The sequence below is a fragment of the Toxotes jaculatrix genome, chromosome 9 (assembly GCF_017976425.1).
Source record: "Toxotes jaculatrix isolate fToxJac2 chromosome 9, fToxJac2.pri, whole genome shotgun sequence".
Taxonomy (NCBI): Eukaryota; Metazoa; Chordata; class Actinopteri; family Toxotidae; genus Toxotes; species Toxotes jaculatrix.
The window spans coordinates 3834318-3852942 of record NC_054402.1 but is presented as its reverse complement, the minus strand read 5'-3'; the positions used below and the strand labels follow the sequence as shown (position 1 = coordinate 3852942).

General features: G+C 41.9%; 1 protein-coding gene across 8 annotated transcripts; it reads right to left on the bottom strand.

Annotated features, from left to right (window-relative positions):
• Positions 1-1210: 1210 nt before the first annotated feature.
• picalmb (phosphatidylinositol binding clathrin assembly protein b) lies at positions 1211-17574 on the bottom strand. 8 transcript variants are annotated; one of them, XM_041045962.1, is made up of 24 exons: positions 16784-17574; positions 12753-12895; positions 12542-12617; positions 12314-12416; positions 11819-11912; positions 11531-11642; positions 11305-11411; positions 11099-11140; positions 10554-10565; positions 9878-9963; positions 9582-9705; positions 9340-9473; positions 8252-8352; positions 7927-8079; positions 7430-7513; positions 6180-6272; positions 5848-5958; positions 4728-4844; positions 4596-4626; positions 4396-4495; positions 4156-4215; positions 2997-3101; positions 2494-2599; positions 1211-1912 (listed from the first exon to the last, which is right to left on the bottom strand). In XM_041045962.1, exons 1-23 carry the CDS (start codon positions 16911-16913, stop codon positions 2507-2509), a joined length of 2211 nt encoding a protein of 736 aa, XP_040901896.1. In that variant the 5' UTR covers positions 16914-17574; the 3' UTR covers positions 1211-1912; positions 2494-2506. The 8 variants fall into 8 exon arrangements, with proteins under 8 accessions (XP_040901896.1, XP_040901898.1, XP_040901899.1 ...); XM_041045964.1 differs by lacking the exon at positions 2494-2599 and having other exon boundaries at positions 16784-17571; XM_041045965.1 differs by lacking the exon at positions 7430-7513 and having other exon boundaries at positions 16784-17571.
• Between the last annotated feature and the right edge of the window lie 1051 nt (positions 17575-18625).

The window sequence follows — 18625 nt, the reverse complement described above, 5'->3', positions numbered from 1 at the left end:
CCTGCCCGAACGTTTCCAAACAAGAAATATCAAAAGTCACTTCATACAGACAGTGGTGTGTTTCCATGAGTTCCAGGGCTCCTCCATGGATTTAACACCTGATTATCTCACCTGGTTTGTTGCCAGACAGAAGGCACAGGAAACAGCTGGAAACCAGACTGTGACAGTGGCTGGAAAAAAACATTTCTGGGATGTGTTACTCTCCTAAATTCTTTTCCAGGCGTTTGTTTACCTTAAGGATGAGTAAACCATGAATTATGTTGCTGGCTGATTGAGCAGGTGATTAAAAAACAGGTAAAGACTCCCTGACTTCATGATGTTCAATACAGGACCAAAGTGTATCTTTAGATTCACATAATACTTTTAAATCTGCCTCGTTGCCTCCGGTTCAGTTATACAAGTTATTACATGCACCGTGACACAAAATATACAACGGGCTGTGGAAGCTGCTCTTTATTTGTAAAAGAAAGAAAAGACTTCAGTCATTGTCTGCTACACGTTCTAATTACATAAAGAAAATATCTGCGGAGACAAACGCAGAGAATATCCTGAATCAAACTTAGGTAGAGTCAAATTTGATTGAATTGCTTTCATATTTCATACATCTTTCACTTTTGCACTCAAAGAACAGTCGGTTTTTATATACACAGAGCACCGATCAACAGCGCTCCTCCGCTCCACCCCGGTCCTCTGGATCTTTTATACAATTAATTTACATCAAATCTGTGACCCTCATCCCATTAGCGTAGCGACTAGCTAACCAGCAAGCAGACACACTCCGTCCTCTCATAGTGCCCCGCCCCACCCCGACACCCCCCCACCCAAACTCCCACTGAGGAACTGTAGTGTGGAAAGATGTGTGCAACATGAAGACAACTCTTTCACATTCAGAGTAAAGGCAGCCTTGAATACGGTCAGTGAGTCAATGGCATGCCAAGCTTAAAGCAAATGGAGCCCACCACCCAGTGCGACGCTTCAGATTCGTGGATGAAGTGTTTTTCAACTAGACAGGAAACTGATCCATTGCAAAAAACCCTAGGCACAGAATCGACTATATACTGTTAACTGACTCATACTCTAACCCCTGCACTTTAAGTACAATGGAGATTGTGAAATCTTTCATCTAGTAAAAAATTTCTTAACACAAAACTCAGAGAATATTTAGTGCTCTATCATTCCGCTTAATAGGTGTAATTTTATATAATAGCTATTTTTTTTTTTTTTTTTTTTTTACTCTACCTCTCAGTGATAGTCAGAGATCCTTGTTTAATGCTGAAGCACTCCCACAGGTGTTCAATGTACTGTAGATTTTACATTATTATTTTTCCCCAATCTTAAACCAATAATCATAAATAAATACAAACAACACACAAGGAATGTCTACTGTAAACACGGTAAAAAAGACAAAAACTAAACAGGTGTAAACGTCATTAGCATCACTACTTAGTGACAGTTAAATAACTGTAGGGAATGGATGACTGATGATCGGATCAAGAAAGGGAAGGACCGCTCTCCTTTTTCTTCCACCACCTCCCCGCTGAACATCAAGCCTTTACATCCAACCACAGTATTTCCAAATACATAACATCGAAGTTTCTCAGCACCCATAACTATCTTTACAGATTACACTGTAAAACGGATAAGGAATCCTCTTAAGGGGGGGGTTAGACAGCAGCATCACTCGACGTCTCGGACAAGTTACAGAATAATGGGTGTGAGCTATCGCCAAACGTCATTTGGACATGGTTACCATGGTTTCTGACAGTCGTTGCACCATTGTGTTCTTGACATGTCTGTATTTGGGGGTGTGTGAATGTTTCTCTGAAGAGTTAGACTGCAACGAGGACAAAGCTTTGCTGCTAAGTGCTTCATCTTCCGAGAGACACTTTTCTTCAAATTACATGAACTGCATCTGCAAGAAGGGCAACAGACAATGTTAGCAAGAGGCTAAAATGTAAATAGAAATAACTGTTAAGTCAACTGACCGTTCACTAAACCCCTCCTCAGTACAGCACTGTCCAGTCAGAGCTTAGCAAACATCAACTAGGTGTGATAAACATCTGGATACCTGATTTTCCATTTCTAGGGAGATACACATCACGGTACACGGCTACGCCATACCAACACTGTTCATTCAGCGCAGAAGTGCAAATTGGCCTTTAGGTAGGCAGAGCTAAGTGAACAGTTAATTAGTTAACTTCAGCAATGGCCCACAAGGCTCAGAGAAAACAGGTTTGAGCAATATGTGATGACAGCGGAAGAACAAAGGGTCAGGATGAGTCTGGCTGTGTTACAGATGCAGTAAAATCCATCAAAACAGGCAAGAAATCCAAGCAACAAAGGCCAATTTAAAATGGAACAAATGAGAAAAATACAAGTGGAATCTAATCAGATGGATATCAAGTATGAAAATATAACAAAAGAAACAAAATGGTATTAGCACTGGGCATGCGATGCATGCAGGTGCATCCGCAAGCAAAGAGCATGCTGTACCTAAAGAGATGCTCTACAAGAAATCCTTGAGAGAGAGGTGTGCAAACGGGTCCTGTCCAGGGGCTCGGAGAGGACTCTGGCTGGAAGGACTAGAGGCTGCGGAGGGCTATTTCAGGAAGAAATACAGGAAGTAGGAGGACCAGAGGAGAAGTCAGAGAGTCAGTACAGAGACTGCAGGAGGGATGAGATTAGTCTGGAGAAGCTGTGATGTATGAAAGACGGGTTAATAAAAAGTAGTTGTAGGGGGAAAACAGGGAGTCAGAACGAGGGAGATGATTAACAGTTTTGTCCCTTTCAGCTCGAGAGAGTGAAGGGACCATTGTTAAAACTGTCATCATCTTCATCAGTGTTCACACTGACAACAAGGCTTACACAGTGACTAACTATGGTACACGTCACAGCACAATGGATACACCTATTTACTCAACCTGATAACTGTGCAAACAGATACTGACTTCACTGTGGATCAGCTCGGCGCAGCAGTCCGTCTGCCATGAACCCACCTGAGCACTGGACACAGAGCCAAAGGGGTTGGGCGGCCTCATCGCGGGCTGGGTGTACATCATGGTGGGAGGATTCATCATCCCCATAGAGCCCATTTGTGGAGGCTGCAGCGTGTTACACAGAGATCAAGGTTTTTTTTTTCCCAGTAATACAGTAGTTCAGTCGTTGGCTTTACAGTTTTAAAGACAATATTGACAAAGGAATCTCAACTTCAGGTTCATTTTGTACCTGCTCTGGAGCTTTCGATCATATCACATGATCTCCATCAGTTTACCTAGTTGCTTTTTTTTTTTTTTAATTCTGCTTTGAGGGCTTCTCATCCACGTCAGCATTTCATGACAACACAGTACAAACTGTCTTCTGATGAAGCTCACGTGGTCACATGGACCCTGAGGTGAGATTATACTTCAACTGCTCAATCTCACCATGGGTGGATCAGCAAGACAGCATCTTAATAATCTGTTTACTTTCTGTGATTTAAAAAAAACAAAAAACAAAACTGCAAAGAAAAAAACTGTTTCTTATTTTAATTCCCAAGGGGAAAAAAAGGAGAATAAAGACAATTAAATATTTATAAACTGAGTGTGCTTAACATAAAAACTACTGAGAATCCTCATTTTATTTACAAAACTTAAGAGAATATTCACAATGGCTCACTTGACCCAGTTTAACTACATTTAATTAATTATCTTAATGAAAAGGAGCAGGTAAAAAAAAACAACAAAAAAAAAAAAACCCAAAGGCATTTACTTAAATGCCTTAAGATTAATTAATCATCAGGTGCCCCGGGGCAAAAAAAATTGCTGCTGGGCCCCTAAAGACCCCACAGCTCTGAATAATTTAGGAACATGCACCACATGAGTACAATATAAACTAATTTAAATCAGCATGAAAGATTATTCTTGACCTTGAAAATATAGTTTGACAAAACAATCCCCACTCTAGGTCCATTTACTAGATTCTCCCATACATGGTCCAGGGCCTCTGAACAGTTCCCAGTTTGGAGTGTGTGGAAATCCAGCCTGGTATCAACTATTTAAACAATATTAAATGTAACATCTGAGTCATTATGTGACTTCAAAACAGAAGAGAATTAAACAGAAGCTAATATTCTGCTAAATCTAAACATACTGTATATTATATATTTGTAATACTGACCATGCCATATCCCATCATGCCTGTGGGTGTGGTGGCAGGGAAGGCCATGACTGATGGTGGCTGGAGAGAGACACAAACAGACCAGTAAGAATTTATAACACCAATTACCTCAAAATCAATTACAAATATGTGCAAAACAGCATAACATTACAACAATCACATATCTGGCGGTAACATAAGACGGGGATAAAGCAGAAACCGTTATCGTGAGCACTACAGAGAAAAGTCTATGTGTATCACCATGGAAACAGGGTTCCAGGTCGTGGTCGGCGCTGCCTTGGGCTGCCAGTTGGTGCCGCCGGTCATCCTCTTCTCCCCCGGCTGGCTCCAGTGGATGTCACTGCAGATTAAGACAGTTGATGTTAGCCCCAGCTTGTAAGTGCCCTGAAAGCACAGAGCTGCCGCTGCGTCTGTACACTGAGCGATGATCCACCACTTACTTTTTCATTGTGCCGTTTCCAATGCCGAGGTCTGAAAAGAAAATTCAAACAGTCGGTGTTGGATGTCATCTTTGTGCCTTTATGAACATGGCGTTTAATTAGTGCGGCTGCAAAGCAAAGCAGCCTACTCACTGCCGACAAGGTTGGCCAGGGAGGAGTCAAGGTCATCGGACACCAGCTTCTCTGGCTGCTGACTGGACGGCTGGCTGGAGCCGGCAAGGGTAGGTTTCAGGATGCCCCCGGTAATATCTGACAAGACAAGCAGAGCTACAATGAAAATGAATCGGGAGGTATTTCCATGACTGATTCATCGTTTCCATCATTTTTCAAAAACATAAAAGAGAAAAAATGTGTTGGTTCTAGGATTTGCTGCTGATATTCTGTAAATAATATTTTTGAATAAAAGGATGATTATGATGTGTTGTGTATACAGAATCAGAGGTGATAAATGGATCACATGACAGAGCATTGTGCTGAGTATCAGAGAAACTGGATGCGGATCAGTCTTCAGTCTTTTGTTTTATAAAAAATGAAAAAGAATGGCAGTTTCCCTTGTTTTAAGATTTTAATTTTTGTGAAATGAGCTTGAGTATTAACAAACAATACCTTCCATTTAATTGGCAGACGCTTCAGGGATTTAATAATACCCTGCACATGGTGAAAAGATTTTTCTGTAATGTAACAACAGATTGAGGCTCATTTTCTGTCAACACAAGAGCAGAGTGACATTCTGTACTTCTGGGCTGGTCGCAGATACTAACAGTGTTTGGTAAAAATAGTGCAGAGAAGACAACCACACGTTCTTGTACTGTTGACTTGTATGATAGGGTCAAGCTGTTGCAGGTGTCTCAGAGGTATCTTGTGTCAGGAGCAGACGCAGCCCACTGAAACAAATGACATACTTGGTGTGCCACTGCTATCATCTCTTCCCCGGTATTTGTTCAGTCTGCCATAGCCAGGAGGTGATCCGTCAAAAGCTGGTGCAAAAAAATCAGTGGACCGTCCTAAAAAGGCCTTTGAGATAATGCCGCCTCTTTTTCTTTAAACTTTCATGTTTGTCTTGTTTTCTGCACGACTCGGTTTTTCAGCTGAGTGACTTTTGTTTGGAGTCTGTTTTGTGCCAAACACAGAGGACAGCTTCAAGAACGGCCTTCAAATCCTCCTCCGAAAAACTACAATTAAACTCGTCGATCTTACTAAAAACACAGACACCTACTGCATGTTTACTTATTCGCAAAGGTGAAATCCTCACCATCAGAGCTGACGCTGTTGCTTCCTGTGGCTTTGGCTCCAAACACCGACTCAAAGTCCACTTGGAGTCCCCCTGCTGACTGCTGTGGAGGGGCCTGTGGCGTTGAGTATCCTTCATACGAGATGAGAAACAGGACAGATGCCGTTACAGAGTTACATGATGTGAAATTACTGAGAACTGACCACTGCTTGGACTTTTGGTTTCTGCACTGGCCTGTGTACAGTGTCCATATATCAAACACTGGATACTCCTGCCGAGCACCACAAGCTTCTCTACAGAATAGAAAACTACTGGCATTGGCATCTACTGCCGAATGTGCTTCAGTACTCTACCTCTGAATAGACCTGCTACAGTAGAGGGCTCAGAGGGGAAGGGAGCCTGGTGTGGGAGGTGCTGGGCAATGGACACTGGACCACAGAAGGAGTCTGACACGCCACAGGAAGCAGGAAGAGGAAGACAAAGAAGAGAAAGAGAGGAAGAAAGAGAGCAAAAGGAGAAGGTATTTCAAGGCCAGAGAGAGAGACAGGTGGGAAATGACAGCAATACAGGCAGGAAGAAGACAACAAACACATATAAGACTTTTTGTAGCTGTTACTAAGTGTTTAAAACAATTTAAGAGTTGTAGAAGGTTAAAATAGTGCAGAGCGTTATAGAAACTCTGAGGCAGGGAGTGAAGGAATAGATTAACATTTTGGGATATACACTTTTTTGCTTACTTGCCAAAAAAGAAGATTGATACCACTCTCCTCTCTGTGCAATAAACAATAAGCTAACGCGGGCCAAAAACAACCCCGAGTCAAAACAAGGCGTGAGCTCCACTGGTGGAGGGATGTTGCTTCTGGTACCAGTGAAACATGAAATAAAATCCAGGATGGTCGGTTTAAGCACAGGATTCATGAGTCTGAGGACTTATGTCTGGAATAAATGTCCAGGAACTTTCCCTGGGGGAGATTTGCGTTTCCACAGCGAGGCGCACAGTCTCAGAAAAATAAACCGATCGGTCTGCTGACGTATCAAAAGTGCGACAGCTGCCTTTCACATCCATCTGTTTTCAAAATCCCTTTGGCAGCTCCATCCTGATTATGGTCAGCCATAAACTACGAGCAAAATAATGTGTTTGTAGTTTGGGGATTTTAAAAATAGCTGGAATATAACATAACATAATATAATATAACATAATATAATATAACATTTTAACTCTTTGCTTTTTGTACAGAGTAAACAAACAAGACATAATTAACAAGCTTTAGAGTTGTTGGTAGGCAGATTTTTTTTTTTAACCTTTCAACAGAGTCAGGCTAGCTGTTTCCCCCTGTTTCCAGTCTTTATGCTAAGCTAAGCTAACCGGCTGCAGGCCGCACCTTTATATTTATGAACAGAACTGAGTCAATCTTCTCATCTAACTTTTGGCAAGAAAGCCAATAAGCACATTTTCCAAAATGCCAAACTCTTCCTTCAGTATCAGTTTATGTCCACATTTCTATCGTAAATCTCAAAGTAATGGCCCTGGGGGTATTTCATAGGATCCTATGTTTGCCAGGGCTCAGGAAACATAGGCTGAGATGGTGAGCCATCATAGTACCTGAGATGGAGTGTTCTATCCGCACTGTGCGTTTGTAATTGGTTGAAACGGATGAGTTTGTGTCAATAAAGGGATTGTAACGATCTGGAGAATCAAAAATAGTGTCGGTAAAAGAAGAACAGGTTTCAACTTAAAGCTCTACTGCATGTTTGTATTACAGTACAACACCAAACTGTTGAGTAAAAGAGAGGATGAAAGGTAACTGGAAAGCAACATGGGTGTATGGCCTCTACAGTGGGACATGGAGGGTGCATAAGAAGAGATAAGGGTTGTTGTCACTATAAAAACAACATCATTTCAGCTTAACATGAACTGCAATGAGGTGCATTTTACAGAAAGGCAAAAGAAAGATAATTTAGACATCTGCACAGACAGATAATCAACATTCAGACTACAGCAGCACAGAAACATGCAAACTAATCATGCGCTTACGTGACTACAGAGAAAATGAACAAGAGCGACGAGACTTTTGGAGGAGAAACAAAATGAGTTGTTACCACCAAACATTTCATGACCAGATGTCCTAGAGGAAAAGCTAACACCGTCTGAAGACACGACAGGTAAGTGAGTGGCATCGACAACGAGATTTGAGAGGAAAGGGTTGAGGTTTGGCATGGAATCATCCCCAGCTTCAGCAGAGGTGAAAGGATCTAGGCAGGCAGAGGAAAAAGAGACAGGGAGAACAGAAGAAGGCAGAAGAAGAGTGGAGAGGAAGAGGTGGGTATCAGAGTCAGACAACAACAACAAGAGAAGGAGAGCATGCAGAACAGGTCACCCAAGTCAAGAAAACACAGAAGTCGGGCTGGAGAAGCAGCTCCTCACCTGCCCACGCTGTTGCCACTGGAAGCCCTGTTGAGCCTGATTGCATGGAGGGCTGGAAGGTTGACTGCAGGTCAAAAAGGTCACTATCCATCTTCACTGCACTGCAGGCAGAGAAAACAACAACAACAACAACAACTCATTTTAAAAACTTGACAAGCACAAGGCTTTTTGTGCACAAATTTTTTTTTTTTTTTCTTAAAATGTTAAAAACATGTAGCGTCACGGGTTTGTATGTTCAAACAGTACATTTTTTCATTAGCTTACGACACACACTCACAAAAATCTAGCATGAAGTTTCTGAAAATACCAAAGACTCATTCATCTTCGACAGACAACCACTCACACACACACACCTGGAGGCAATTTAGAGCAGCCAATTAACCTAATGTGCATGTGGAGAACATGCAAACTCCACACAGAGAGGCCCAGGCCGGGGTTCGAACCTAGAACCCTCTTGCTGTGAGGCGAGAGTACTAACCACTGCACTACCGTGCCTTCCACCCACCCCCCACAGACACCATTTTACCATTTCACTAACTGTGATTATTTTCATTATAAATTACTCTGCTAAGGAAACCAGGAAACTGTGAGCAGAACGTGACATCTTTGAAATTCTTGTTCTGAATCAGTCCAAAACCCAAAGATGATTCATTTTGAATCGTACAAGACACATTTGAGAACATGTAACCAGTGAATTACTTTAACAATTAATCACATTTATCAAAATTACTATTGATAAAATCTACCGTCTCCCATGGGCTCACCACCTGTGGAGGTGCCATAGGACTTCGGTGCATTGTGAATTGGGCGGGAGTTGTCCCCGCGACCAGGGCCTGGACCCAGATAAGCGGCAGATGATGACATGACATGAAAATCTACCGTTTCAGCTTATATCCTCAACGACTGAACATGGAACTTACAAATTATGTGAAGAAATATGATTTTTAAACAGGGAACACTGGACATTTAAGGGACTAGAAAACAGTTAAACTAAAACAGGAGGAAAAGCCTCATGGGAACTTTCCTCAATGCTCTTTTCTTTCTTAATATTCACTAAGCAGGGGATATGCTGTAGACCCAGTCAGTACCCATTTGAGCAGCTGGGTGTAGAGAAGAGGTCGATGGCTGGTGCTGTGCTGATCGTGCCCCCAGTGGTGGAGATAGGCGATGTATCAGTGGTGGCGAAGGAGGGCCTCTTGGAGAGCTCTTTAAGCCTTTGTTCCTGAATAAATAAGGAAGTCCAGATGAAATATACAGGCGACCAAGACACTGCAATCACGTTCATTCACTGAATGTTATCTGTAAAGCTTTTTTCAAATAGCACGCTAACCTTCAGAGCCTTGAGTCGGGCCTGTTCCTCCTCGAGAGCCGCCTGCTTCTCCCGCTCGTCCACTTTAGTGAAAGACATCCCCGTGCTGGCCAGCGATGAGACAGCATTTGACAGAGTGCTGGCCCTTCAGAGAAAAACGCAAATTCACACGAGATGCAGCGCAGGTGAAGCTACTGTGTTACTGACCTAATAACGCTTCACATCTTCGAGCCATGTAGAGAGAAAGAAAGGCAGACTCTGACACTCAATGAAAAGATGAGAGGAATTCAGAAACAGTGATGGGAGGATTAACGTACCTGCTGGCTGCAGTGGAGTCTTTGACTTTCTTGCCCTCTAAAGAGGCCAAGTGCTGCTCCAGAGCTTCGAGAAGGCTACTGGGAGCCTGTCGTGACAGAAAACACACAGTGAGCAAGTTCCCGAGACACAGGAAATGTGGTCTGTATGGACATCAAGACCATAATGGACAGTGGTGGGCAACCAAGTTAGAGAGGAAAACAATACACACCTTTAAATACGCCACAACAGTTAATCCCAGGTGTTTACAGACCAGCCAATTTCTGTCTCTCATCAGGAGTTTTAATTTTGCTCCACAAGAGGTGAACTACCAGCTTTAGGCTATTAGTTACCCACCACTGATCGATGACTGCATTCCAGCCGAAAAGCTACTCTGGATGAGATCAACATCTGTGAGGGATGACGTATTGCACCACGGCACTTTCAACAACCCGGGGGCGTTGTTGAATTGGTCTTGTCTAAGCACAACGGGGCAACCATTTGACAGTAGATGAGCTACACCGGATTTACACCTCAATAATGTGAGCAAAGTGAAGAGAATTTTACCACAGCGAGTGTTTTTTCCTTCAACTGTTTTTCACCACGATGTAGGAGACAAGAGTCAGAGCAGAGGCATGCAAAAAGACAACACTGAGGCAAGTCACGGACATAGAAGAAGAGTGAAATGATAGTACTTACACAAACTGTGAACTAAAGTGGAAAGATAAGGGGAAAATACAGAATATAAAGGTGGTGACAGTCAGAGGGGAATGCATTTTAGCTGCAGCTCTCAGGGGGCTAAAAACACTGATGCAAATATTGGTCCCCACAGCACAGCACAATAGTATGTGCAACTTTTTTTTTTTTTTTTTTAATTAGGAAACATCTAACTGTCACTGTGCACATTTACTCAGTGGTTTGCAATTTTAAAGCACTTAGTGTGGACTTTACACCTTTATTTACTGTAGAAAGAAGGAGAAGAAGAAGGTAAGGGTAAGAAGAAAAGGAGGAGAGGCAGAAGAAGAAACAGGAAACAGGAGAAGAAGAGCACCTCCTCTGGCATACATGCGCTCGAGAAGGAAATCATGCAACGTGTCTCGTTTTACAAAACATTTGTGTTGGATGTACAATACTTTCAGTTGGACAAAGACGATGCTAATGAAAAAAGAGCAGTTAGAAAAGAAAACAAAGACAGACTTCCTGTTCAGAGCAGGAATCCTGTGTTTTCAGAAGGCTTTGCTCACCTGTGAAAGGTCTGGAATGTCACCTCGATCAATCCCCACCTGCTGTTAGGGAAAAAAAAAACTGACAATCATGTCTCTGCTCTGTTTAGGCGAGCAATTTACTTGACACACTGACTGAACAATCTCATTCACAACATCCGTGAGAGAAAAATAAATAATAAAAAAAAAAAAAAAAAAAAAAGAGACAAGTATTTAGTGGAAATTACCTCTGCTACTTTGAGGAACTCTGATATCCGGGTCATTCGGGTGAGAAACTTCTTGTAAATGTCCAAACCTTCTTTACACTGAGTCTTCTTCATGTCAAAGTATTTCTCTGTTTGGTGACAAAGAAATAGATTTAAATTCCAAATGGACAACCACAAAATACTGGGACAAAAATCAACTGAAGACAAAAAGAAGGCTGAAACTGAAAGTGACTCCTGAAGGTCTTACCAAGCAGGTTAATAATGCCTTCATTGTAAGCAGCAAAGAGCCTGATGGAGTCTTTGAAGAGGAGCATGAAGGCTGCATTGATGACTCCATTAGTCAGCTCATTGGCATTGACCTGAGGGAAGACAGTAAAGACATTTACCCTACACCGATTTGTTGAAATACAAAAAAAAAAAAGAAAAAGGCTGTATATGTGAACTCAGATATTGCATCTGACTTTGTTTGCAGCAGCCTCAGCGCAATCTGCACACTCGAGCTGCAGAGCAACGGGAGGCTTCACCTCAAACTCACATTGAAATCGAGAAGGGCGTCCATCTGGTTCTGAATAATGGGGATAGTCTTGAGCAGCTTCTCTGTATTCATGGTCCTCATCACGCCGTCCACTCTGTGTGGACACATGGAGAGTTGGAGCAGGAGGGGACACAGAGGAGAGAGGGGAAGACGGGGAAAGAAACACAAGTGAGAATACTTGCTCTTTCAGGTTTCTCATAATATATTTGCTGTGTCACTGTAAACTGAATATCTTCTGGATTTTGAACTATGGTTAAAAAAATAAGTTATTTGAAGAAATCACTTTGAGCTCTGGAAAATTGTGATGGGCATTTTCCATTAACTTATAAAATTAGACTAAATCATTCATTTATTGATCATATAAAACCATATAAATAAGGGAGAATTCATATAAGGAAGGGAAACAATGAACTGGACATAAGCCATGAGCATCTTTTTCACATAAATAAAAAATATGTTTTCAGCTTTGATCCAAAAATGGTTTCAAGTCCTTACCCACGTTTCACTTTAGTGAAGTCAAAGGCAACCTGTCTGTATGACACAGCTTTCTCGTTCAGGTATCGACTATACCTCCTGATAAATGTGGACATGTCATAACCTGGGGTAAAAAAAAAAAAACATAGAAGTAAGCACTTTTCTGATTTTAAATTAAAAGAAATAAAAAGAAATAAATTCAGAATGGCTTAGAACAGAAATCAACAGGAGCCACAATCAGCTTCTTACCTTGTAACCCACTTTTGTCCAAAAAATTACTGAGGTTGAAAAGTGTATTCCTTGAAGCCAAGTACTGGACAAAACGCTGCATGAAGGACAAAATGTTTAAATAACACCAAGGTTCATTCATTAACAACACATTTAACCTAAAAATAAAAAAACTGATGTGAGGTTATTTAACTTTAAATGATACGGTTTAACCACTGCACTTGCATCTGACCTCGTTGCCATAGACCATGAGGTGGTGTGTGGTGATGAGTGACTTAAACACAACCACCCAGCTGGTGTTGGTGGTCCTCTCAAACAGCGAGTCAGCCAGCTGGGGAATGTTCACGTTCATCTCGTTGGTGCAGTGGATCAAATCTGAAACAAAACAAACAAACAAAAAAAAAAATTAAAACTTTTAAAAAGCACTTTTCATCCATAAGGATAGAGTTAGTCATAGATAACCCCATGTGCTGTGATTTTATTGTCAAACAGGCCTCATGTTGAGCTGGTGAACAGACAAACACCTGCTGCTGCCTACTACTAGTTTTTGGAGGAAAAACAGACTCTGGTGTGACTCATGCTTATGTCCTTGGCAGCAGGTCACGTATGTGCATTTTGTTCAGTTTGTTAACCTGTAAGCAGAGACAACAAATACACAGGCCACCTCTCACTGCTGAGGTTTTTTCAAAGAGGCGCGCCGGTCGAGATAAAACTGAAAACGCTGAATGGAAACTGTTTCAGTGCAGACTCAAAGCGATCTAAAGAACATCCCATCCCTACCAAAATAACTGGGAACCCTCAGTGCGGCTGGTCTGATCCAACACACGGCATAATCAGTTTAATGGAATACTTAAAACTGCACTAAATTAGGGCTGAAACAATTTCACTGCGACTATTTTGATAATCTTTTAATTGCTTAAGTCATTTATCAAGCACAAATGCCAAAGCTTTGCTGCCTAAATGTGAGTGTTCGCTGCTTGTCTCTGATATTTTATAGCCTAGACAACTTATAATCAACCAATCAAACAAATAATCGTAAGATTAATTGATAATGAAAATGATTTTTAGTGGAATCCCTACTATACACTGAATACCTGAGATATAACCATACCACCATTCTATTCAAAATACTCTAAAGCACTGAGTAAAATGCAGCAAATACGGCTAAACACGGATGTTTTCAACACAAAAACAGAATAAACAGTAAAATCTTCATCATCTTGTGGTGCCAATGCGAGCAGGGATCTCAGCAGCAGAAGCAGAGGCTGACACTGTTCATTGTAATTAGTAATGTGCAACAGAACATCCTTGCAAGAGACTGAGACGAAGCGCAGAGCGTTAACATGTTAACCACACATGTTCTGTCCCACTTCCTCTGCTCATATGTTCATCTCACATCCATGTGCCGGTTGAATGATGCTCATCAAAGCAGCCGAGCCCGTCAGTGCTAACGGCCCTGCCATTCACAGCAGTGATCAGACTGACGGGGTAACTGGGCCTCCCTTTCTGTCCTATATTTGACTTTTCAAAAGGCGGGGGACTCTTTAAGTAGGACAGGACAACCTTCCAGAGAAGCAGCAGCAGCAGCAGTAGTTAGCATGGGTGGCTGAACTGCCCAGAGAAGAAGACGACGGAGAGGACACAAGAAGGGAGGAGGAGGAGGAGGAGGAATATGGGGGAGGAGGATGAACTGACAGCACTGTCATATTACAGTCAGCCTGCTAAATATTCACGTTGGCTGACATTAATGATTTCTTATTGAATCAGTTCATTAGACACAAATGTATTCGTGTAACAGCCATGACGAAGCGTGATGTTGCTAAACTGTGCGCTGAAAAATGAAATGCACTTTAGATTATGTTTTTTTTTGGATAATGTTTGACATGATCTGTGCCTTTGATATATATTTGAGAACTTTTAACCCTGAATTCTGAACCAAGATCCGTCAGATGTGAGAACCAAATTCTGATTAAAGTTCCACAGTCCAGGCTGAAGACAAAGGGCCATCATGCTTTTACTGTTTTGGCTCCAATGCTGTGGAACAAACTCCCCCTCAGTATTAGATCAGCTGAGTCAGAGCCACATTAATAAATGAATTTATAAAAAAAAAAAAAAAAAAAAAAGCCTTGTATAGATGGTAATTTTACTGTCTTTTATGATATTAAAGCTTTTATGTTTTTTTATATTTTATTTTTCTATCTTTGACTACTCTCTCTGTTTGTCCACTCCCTGAGATTCCTACTATATTGTGAAGCACCTTGTAACTCTGGTTTTGAAAAGGCACAACAGAAAACGAAGTTTACTAAGATATTAATGACCATTAGTATATGACAGTATCATTATAATATTTCTTTATCCCCCAGCAGCACTAATCCTGGGGCTGGATATCACACTGTTTTTGGTTCAGAGCCAAATGTGCACAGGACTGATGATCAAAAACTGAAGTAAAATCCATAAACTTGTTTACTCGGTCTTTCACAGTTATTCATTTAGGTTTTCTGAACAAATATTTGTTTATATATTTCTCAAAGAAATGTAACGAGGCGGGTACTGTTTGGTACCGACTCTCAGATCTCAAATGTAAGGATTTCATTCTTATTTTGTCATAGCTTATTTTAAACTGAATATCTTATACTTCCCACAGACTGAGGTGACGGTCTGTGGGAAATTTTTCCACTATTTTATGACATTTTATAAACTAAAAAAAAAAATAAAAAAATCAAGAAAATTATTGGAGGATTAATTAATTGATCAATAATAAAAAAAATCTGCCTGCCTTCACTTCCAGTGTTGTCCTCTCCTCTAATAAAATGCATACAATCCCTGCATAATATACTATGGAGAAATAATTGCTTCCATTGTGTCAGAATGGGACATGAAGATAAGGCTGAGAAAACATTAATCCAAAAAAAAAAAATCCATCTAAACTTATGAAACAAACTTGCTGCTGTGCTTGCTTCCTCCTGGCTGTCACTCCAACCGGAAACCCTCCCTTATGTTTCAACATAAAACAAGAAAACACTGTTTTGTTTTTTTTTCCTATGAGCTTGTAGGCTGTCCGTTCCGTGTGCACTGAGACACATCAGTCAGTCACGCTGGATCTCTGGCTACCACCTCTGCCAACTTCCACTCATCTCACCTCAGGTGGGGGGCAGGTCGCAGGAGCAGCACAACAGGTGCAGAGTCTGCAACTTTAACATCAGGCCAAACCTATTCACCACAAGTAACCAAAACTACCAGCTAAGCAATCCCATTTTTAACCACATTTCATCCCCACGGATCATTACAATGAGTCCGGGGCCTGAAGACGCAGTATACACCTTTTTCTTGGACTGACACTGAACTCTTCTGATGACGCAGGGCCTTCATAAAACCACTTTCATTACTGCCATCATGCATTTCCAAGTGTAGATCGATACGTAGAAAATCTAGCACTGCACCTCTAAGTACAGACAGACACAGACTCCTCTGACTATGAGTGCATCAGACAAGGATTTAAGCTCTTATGCTTACGTCAGGATATAGATGTGGCCGTCTGTTTCATGCCCTGAGCACTGCTCAGTCACAAACTGTGATTGGGTTTTTGTTTTTTGCCTTTTACAGCATCACCTCTCTGTGTCTGAAGCACCATGACCCCACCAGGAGAAACAGCCGCAGGTATCACATTACTCAATCACTTCACCACAGTGAAGGAACTGAGCTGAAACAGACACTTGTCCGGCTGCAGGTGCACCACTAAGATGGGAGATGAAATTGGATTGCAAGCATTCCTGTAAATGTTGACTCAGGGGCCTGTTAGTGATGGGCCCCCACTCGCTCAGGCTGATTTTTTAAGGTTTCCCTGTCAAACACACATTGATCCTGATGAGCTGCTCTGTAGGATAAAGCTATAACTCAGTGGTTAAATATGAGAAACAGAAAGACAAGAGAGCCGATTGAACAAAACCAGAGCCAGACAAGCTAGTTTGACAGCAACTGAGGGTCAATAAAATAAAAATAGAACAATTTTAAGCTTTTATAAAGGCTGCTCTATCTTTAAATACTTCTTAATTATGTATAGCACTATGTCAACAGGGCCTGTCCTCGATGTTAAAACAATATAATCTCCCCGACATGAGAAAGCAGTAGCATATAGCCTATCCTGAGGCTTTGAGGCCTTGTAGCTCCACCATCGCCATAGCTCAGCCTGTTCAGCGGCGCTTGGCCGACAGGAGCCGGCCGAGGTTTAACTGGAACGCTTGTGCGCTGTCTGGAGATACTCACAATCCAAATGTTTCTTTTTCGGGCCCATAATTTCGTGAGTGGTGGCCTTGCAGACAGTTTTCGACACGGCGGATCCTGTTACACTGTGCTGGGCTGCGGTTATCCTGTCCGTAATGCTCTGCCCCGACATCTTCGCTCATTCGGTGCAACAAAAGGCTTTAAAAAAAATGTAAGCTTCCCCTCGGTCTGCCTTCGGTTATGGGCTTCAGATAAATAAAATAAAAACCTCCACCTCCTCCGCAACCTTGCCGGAGCCCCCCGTTTTTTCCCACCTTGGTGGAAATTAAAAAAAAAAAAAAATCACAACTAGGCTATGACAGACGCGGACCAGGGGAGGGCGGAATAAAGAGGAGCGGAATCTAACAACAACAACAACAATCAAAAAATGTTAATTTGTATCTTTCTTGTTGCGCTTCCGCTTCTGATTCATTCAGATTTCAGGGATGCCGTGACTGCAGAGTCCGCTCGCTGACTCATCCGACCCGGGTCTCTGTCTCGCTCTCATCCCGATGTGGCACACCGGATCCCTGCGTCTCCTCTCCTCTCCTCTCCTCGCCTGCCACCACCACTGCCGCCGCCGCCGTCGCCGCCGCTGCTCCTGCTCCTCCTCCTCCACCGCCTCCTGCCGCTGCCGCTGCCGCCGCTGTTTCGGCTTTAAAGCGCTATGAAAGAAAAAGACCACTGAGGAGGGGAAATGGCGGGCCTCGCACTGCTCAGCTCTCGGGGAGAAAAAGGCTGAAAACACCGCCCCGCGGACCCTGAATCAGATGATACACCGCTGACTCCCTATAAGGTCCGCTGTGGCGCAGGTGTACGCCAACTGACCGCAGTCCAGCTGGGGGAGAGAAACGCACGAATGCTCAATCACGGGAGGCCTGGATGAGAGGATGAAGCCTGTGGTGATTGAGCAGTGGACACAGGCTGCAACAGGCCTGACAGAGTGAAGAGTGAACAAGACTTCTCTCTGTTTCCTCTTTGATTCTCAGATCCACATTAATGAGTTTTCATATTGTTTTTTTTTTTTTATAAATGTAAACAATCTAAAAGAGCATGTCCAGGCCCTGGCCTGGGGCCCGAGGTCCTAAGGGCTGCAAAAGCCTCAGGTTTACTGTGTGATATTTGTAGAGGGGACCACATATTAAAATTAACCTTCAAGACCGTAAATACTTTGTTCTGACAAAACAATCCAAGTGTCCATTCACAAGCTTTTTTTCCCCCCTGAGCTTTCAACTGTTATCACACCGTTCACTTCATCAGCAGATGGAGTCTGTTCATTTGTCATGGAGATGGATATGTTAGAAGGCAAATTCAGTATCTGTGTCGTTTCATATCATTTTATTTAGTGACTCACTCATTTAGAAACTAATGTGAAATGGAAATTAAGAGAAAAATAAGAGAACAAATGAGACAATTTCCGAAAATGAACAAGTTAGGGGCTTAAACAGTTGGACGTAGCTCTCTGAAACAACCAAACCAAAATCTCCTGTTGATTCTACACAGAGTTTTTAAAAGCTTTATTTATCACATACACAAACAACATGTAGTGAAATGTAATGTGGCATGTGCTTAAGGATGTGCTACATGAATAGTGTTAAAAACAAGTATTTGGGGGGAAAAAAGACAAAGGATAAAAAAAAATTCAAGATAAAATGTCTGGATATGAAAATAATTCATATAAAAATATAGACAGTAAACTTTAATTGTGTAAAAATCTATTCAATCCAAAGAAGATATAAAGATATGGGATATAAAGAAGTGATGGATTTTGCTTTTTTTTCAGCTCACTAAAGATAACTTGATTTTACTTCAGACTGCTGCACTCAGAAATGTCAACAGATGAGA

Coding starts and splice junctions, on each gene's coding strand:
- picalmb (XM_041045962.1), bottom strand. CDS start 16,913: ATGTCGGGGCAGAGCATTACGGACAGGATAACCGCAGCCCAGCACAGT. Junction 11,412..11,530: donor AGGCATTATTAACCTGCTTG/GTAAGACCTTCA, acceptor GTCACCAAACAG/AGAAATACTTTGACATGAAG. Junction 9,706..9,877: donor GACTCCACTGCAGCCAGCAG/GTACGTTAATCC, acceptor TTTTCTCTGAAG/GGCCAGCACTCTGTCAAATG.